Here is a 6,000-nt window from a genome sequence, read left to right as displayed (position 1 = left end):
TACAGTTTTGTTAAGGGCTGTTACAGGGTCCCCTGAACTTATCCTTTTGAGTTGCCAAATTTTCCAGAAACGCTGGACCCAGAGTATGGAGGCCCTGAATGTGTCAAGAAGAAGCTTCCCCACCCCCACCTTCACCTCTGCTCCCTGCCCCCTTTCTGCCTCCCCCACAGCTGACATAATTTGTTGTTTGCACCCCAAGCTGGATTCCCTGTGTGTCCTTGGGAGGCAAGACAGGCGCCAGCCAGTCTGTGCCAAGCTGGGAAAAATGCTCGTACAGCTGGGGTGCTTTGCAGATAAGCAGACCCTCTTATCTCATAGTCTAGTGGTTCCCAAGGGAAAAGAATGGACTTTTGCCATAGCCCTGTTCCTCCCCGACCTGGGGGCCCCAGGGGCTGGACAGGGTGGTGTTTTGGGTACTAGCAAGACCCTCCCATAAGCAGGCTGACGGGAGGCAGGAAGTCTTCAAACTGAGACCGAGCTGCCTTCCCTGTAACTGAGATTGTGCTGCCTTCCCTGGAGCTGAGATCGCGCCGCCTTCCCTGCTGGAGCTGAGATCGCGCCGCCTTCCCTGGAGCTGAGATCGCGCCGCCTTCCCTGGAGCTGAGATCGCGCCGCCTTCCCTGGAGCTGAGATCGCGCTGCCTTCCCTGCTAGAGCTGAGATCGCGCTGCCTTCCCTGGAGCTGAGATCGCGCTGCCTTCCCTGCTAGAGCTGAGACCGCTCTGCCTTCTGGAAGCCAGCTCCGTGCATGCAGGTTCCAGGCAGATCCGAGCCAGGACCCAGATACATTGCCATTGGGTCTCATTCTCCTCATCTGACCTCATGGTGAGTGTCCTCCAGGTCTGCCAGAAGCACACCTCCCTCTGCTGGACCAACTAACTCCCTGCCTTTAAATCTTTTCCAGCCTCCCAATCACTTCCTAACCGTCCTGGCCGACCCTCCCGAGATTTCCCATTGGGTCACACTTTCCCAAGCTTCAGACTTTGCCTATAGGGATCCAGGTGTTCTACTTTAAGCCTTCCCTTCTCCCTGCCCTACCTGGCTAGAGATTCAGTCGTCCTGCCTTCAGGGGAGGCCCCTGGAAGGATCAGCAAGCCTTACCTCCTGCCCCCAGACCCTCCCTTGCATGCAGGTACCAAAGCTCTTTCCTGATTCCCCTTTTCTGAATCCGTGGCTCTTGGGCTGGTTCCCTATCAGATCTCAGGCATTTATTTAACACCCTTGAGGGATTCCAAGCCGAAGCTGTACAAGAGGGTCCCCAGCTCCTTGTTAGACCTCAGAACACAGTCATCCTGCTTTCCCAGGCTCAGTGTCCGCCTGGAACCCTTCTGCCACCCAAGTGTCCCTGACCTGAGTTAAGTGTTGGTAAGGGGTTCCATGAACTTGTCCTTTTGGGTTGCCACATTTTCCAGAAACACTACACCCAGAGCATGAAGGAGGCCCTGAATGTGTCAAGGACAAAGCTTCCCCTGAGCTGACATAAATTGTCGTAGCATCCCAAGCTGGACTCCCTGGCCAGACTCGGATAATGCTTTTTCATCTGGGGTCCTTTGCAGATAAGCAGACCCTCCTGTGTTCATAGTCTAGCAGCTCCCAAGGGAAAACAAGGCTTTTGCCATCACTTTGCTCCTCCCTGTTGGGTAGTGATCTTGTCTTTTCCCCCCATCTTTACTGCTCCATTCTCCCTCCCATACTACATCCTTCCTGGTATCCTCTCCTCCCATTGTCCTGCTATTATAAAAATGTAAACTTCGGGAAAGACTGGGAATCCTTTGGGTTCCACATGCATGTTCATTTCTCTTGTAATAAACCTGGTTTTCACATAGGTCTAGTTACACTGTTGTTGCCTGCTGACACCTGTGAACTATGTTAGACTGTCTTGCCTCCCAGACCCTACCTCTGTTCCCTTTCCCCAGGCCTCCTGCTTCCCTGGCCCCTCTTCTTTCAGGGCTCTCAGGTCCTCTACCAGGGGGGCTGAATCCCAATCTACATTTTATCTCCCAGTCTCAAGCTTCCCTGGTCATTCACTGGTAGCTCCATTCAAGAGCCCTCTCTATCAAACTTGCCTGGCTTCCCTCTCTCCTAGATCAAGCAGTCAGTCTGTTGTCTAGATAATGTGTATGTGAATTTGGGAGAGGGGATGCAAGGAGGACAGAGGACCAATTGGAAGGAGAGCTTTGACTCAAGAGCCATTGAGGCTTTGACTGATCTCATCCTATCTGGAATCCCAAGCCCCCTCTGTCTCTTGGGGCTCTGTAGGAGTATGGGAAAGGGAGGGCAGAAGAAGAATAAGAGAGGGTGGGAAGTAGTCTTCCTGTTTAGACCATCTCCATTTCTAAGCCTGACCCTCCTGGCTGCCTCCCTCCCTCTGTAGGTTGAAGTCTTTTTCTTTTTTTTAATTAATTAATTTTTAGTTTTCAACAGTCACTTCCATAAGCTTTTGAGTTTTAAATTTCTCCCTCCTTGCCTCCCTCTCCAAGACAGCATGCAATCTGATATAAGCTGTACATATACATTCCTATTAAACATATTTTCATATTAGTTATGTTGTAAAGAAGAATTAGAACTAATAGGAGGAGTCATGAGAAAGAAGAAACAAAACAAAACAGATGAAAAAAGAAAGAGCAAATGGTATGCTTTGATCTTCATTCAAACTCCATAGTTCTTTCTCTGGATGTGGATAGGATTTTCCATCATGAGACTTTTGGAGATGTCTTCGATCCTTGCATTGCTAAGAAGGGCTAAGTGTATCAAAGTCAGGCATCACATAATGTGGCTGTCATTGTGTACAATATTCTCCTGGTTCTGCTCACTTCACTCAGCGTCAATCCATACAAGTCTTTCCAGGTTTTTCTGAAATTCCCTTGCTCATCATTTCTGATAGCACAATAGTATTCCATTACATTCATATGCCACAGCTTATTTAGCCATTCCCCAATTGATGGGCATCCCCTCAATTTCCAATTCTTTGCCACCACAAAAAGAGCTACTATAAATATTTTTGTACATGTGGGTCCTTTTCCCATTTGTATGATCTCTCTGGGATATAGCCCTAGAAGTGCTATTGCTGGGTCAACGGATATACACATTTTTATAGCCCTTTGGGCATAGTTCCAAATTGCTCTCCAGAATGGTTGGAACATTTCACAACTCCATCAACAATGTATTAGTGTTCCAATTTTCCCACATCTTCTCTAACATTTATCATTTCCTGTTTTGTCATGCGGCTAATCTGATAGGTGTGATGTGGTACCTCAGAGTTGTTTTGATTTGCATTTCTCTAATCAATTGTGATTTAGAGCATTTTTTCATATGACCATAGATGGCTTTAATTTCTTCATCTGAAAATTGCCTGTTCATACCCTTTGTCCATTTATCAGTTGGGGAATTTGTTGGAGTCTTTCCCCTAAGGGCAGGGCCTTTGGGTAACTCCTTTGGGACCTCACCCTCTGTAAATACCAGTAGGGCAGCCATCAGCCAGGAGAAGAGAGGAAAGACCTCTCTGCCTCTGAGATCTTTCTCCCTTCCCAGCTCAGTCTGCAGAGGACCAGGGACTGACCCAAGGCAAATCCAGACACCAAAGCTGGAGGGAAATTAGATGTTTTGTTATAAGGTACAACAAATACAAGTCCCCCAGAGTATAAGCACCAAGGCAGTCAGCCTAAGATTAAGGTAATGGGCGGGGGAGATGGACTTTTCTGGGCAAGGGTTGAGAAAGGAAGGACTTTCCAGGTGGCTCCAGACTGTCTGATGGTTATCAGGCGTAGAAGTAGAACATTCCATGATTACTTGGGACTTCTGTTAGTGAGAGCTTTAGCTGCAGCTCCGTGTGTGGGGCCATAAAGGGTGGGGGAAGCAGGTCCCTGGTTAGATAAGGTCCAGGGATAAGATGGAGGAACTTTACAAAATGCAGTCACTTTGGTTACTTTGCTACCAATACAGGGAGCCTGGATTCAGAGGGAGCAGCCGAGCCCAGCCCAGGTGAGTACAGTCCATCCACAGAACACCAGCATCAGCAATCCAGGCCATTTCCATAGACATAGAGGATGGTCTACGAAGCTGGCAACGTCTGCCTTATGGATTATTTCTGTACAAAAATAGGCATGAAATTGAATACAGTGGTAACAACATTGCCCTGCTCCATCTTCTGTGTTTTAAACAGACTCATTGGCTCTCTGGTGTCTTAAGCACTACTCCCTCCCTCCATGTTGCCCTCCCCTGTTTGTTTTTAAGTTCCCCTTCATTACAGCTGACTGTCCAGGGTGATCACTTCACTCATTAGTCTCTATTACCGAGGGATCATATCTTTGCTCTCTTAATGCCCGCCTAGCATTGTTCCTTCCCCTGCCCCCCCCCACAGCTTTCCCTGCCTCTCTTTATTTCTTGTGGCAGAGCTCTACCCTATAGCAACTAGAAATCTAGAAAACCCCCTTCACCCTGACTCTTATCTGGACAGGCCTGGAGCAGAGCCCCAAAGGCTCCCCCAGCTCTTGTGCTTTGCAGTGCCATCATCAGAGCAGAAATTGTGCTCCTGCTTCTTCAAATTTCCTTCTGCCTTGTGTTGCACACACCTTCCCAGGTCTCTGAATCCCTCTCATTTAGAAAGGCCCTAGAAAGGCCTAGATATACAAGCCCAAGGTTCCTTGTACAGAGAGCTCTGGGGCCATCCCACTGCTCTTGTGCTTCTAAGACCTGCCCTCAGACAGTGATTGAATGATGGATGGCTTCTCTACTGTTTAAAAGAGGCTCCTGGGATTCTCATCCTTGCTTCTGTTGTTCCTGGGCACCACGACTAGCATCACCACATACCATATTACTGTACAGATTGACTTCCTGGTGGGATAATTTGGTCTACTCTGTGCAGAGTGTCTCATGCATGTGACCATGAGATCAACAGGGAAAAAAGAAAGGGTTGTCAGAGTTGTTAGGCAGTTTCTCAGAAATTTTGACTTTGCTGTAGGCTGCAGCAGGTCCTAGGTTGATCTGGGAAGGGAGTGCTGGATGGAACTGACTCAAGCCAACACTCAGACTCCTAGGTCATTCACCAGTTAAAAGGAGCTTTATTTAAATGTAGCATAAAAAGGACATTCAATAGGGATACAAGAGTTCTTTAACTTGAGTAGATATGGCTTCCCTTATCTCCACATGGGAACTCATCTGGTCAGCAGAGGAAGGTGTGGCAGTGTGCCATTTGGGAAAATCTGCCATATCTGAAGGACCTTGATTTCACATAGGTAGACTTTGATGCCTTTAGATTACCATACTAATTTATCCAGAGACCCTCAGAATATTGCTTGAAGGGAGGCACATGGAGCCTTTGCCCAATATGTAAGTCAGGTCCTCAGGACAGCTTTGTCCTCTTTCAGGGAAAAAACAAACAAACAAACAAAAGAAAAACAAACCATGTGGCAGGGAAAGTACGGAACCCCAGTATATAGCAGCCTTTTCACAAAGACTGCTAAGCTGAATCAAGAGGATACTACTTTTGACAGCCATCAGATGAATGGTCAATCTAATTTCAAGACTAGCTGAAAGAAGAAAACCAGGATCTATTATGAAGCACCTATTAAGTGCCAGGCACTGAGTTAAGCACCTTAGCAATATCTCCCTTGATCCTTACAACAAACCCTGGAAGGTAGGTGTCATTATCCCCATCTTATTTTTATTTATATAGTCAGGAACATCTGGGGAAATTATTTTTACTTTATTTTTTAGTTCAAATTTTATTTTTTACATAAAAAATTATGATTCTCTCCTTTCTCTTTCTGTCCCCCCTCCCCAAATGAGAAAGCAAGAAAAACTAACCTCCTATTACAAGAATGTATGTAGCCAAGCTAAACAAAATTTCTCATTGGTCATATGTAAAGAAAATTACATCTCAGTCTGCACTCTGAGTAATACTTCCCTATCAAGAGATAGGCAATATGTCATCACGAGTCCTCAAAAATCGATTGATCATTGCATCAATCAGAGTTCTTATGTTTGTGTACACACCAATCTA

The 6,000-nt window shown here is 46.7% G+C and overlaps 1 protein-coding gene across 1 annotated transcript in view; it reads left to right on the top strand.

The window, feature by feature from the left end:
- Window positions 1–274: 274 nt before the first annotated feature.
- Window positions 275–6,000, top strand: part of LOC110203697 (uncharacterized) — a 35,584-nt gene continuing 29,858 nt past the window's right edge. The window contains 1 exon segment of the mRNA XM_078154515.1: window positions 275–824. Coding sequence (XP_078010641.1) covers window positions 822–824 — 3 coding nt within the window. The 5' untranslated portion in view covers window positions 275–821.

This window comes from Phascolarctos cinereus, unplaced genomic scaffold (assembly GCF_003287225.1).
Source record: "Phascolarctos cinereus isolate Bilbo 61053 unplaced genomic scaffold, phaCin_HiC Scaffold_4;HRSCAF=312, whole genome shotgun sequence".
In the NCBI taxonomy this organism is placed as follows: Eukaryota; Metazoa; Chordata; class Mammalia; order Diprotodontia; family Phascolarctidae; genus Phascolarctos; species Phascolarctos cinereus.
Note: the sequence above shows the minus strand (reverse complement) of the source record. Positions and strands in the feature narration are given on the sequence as shown.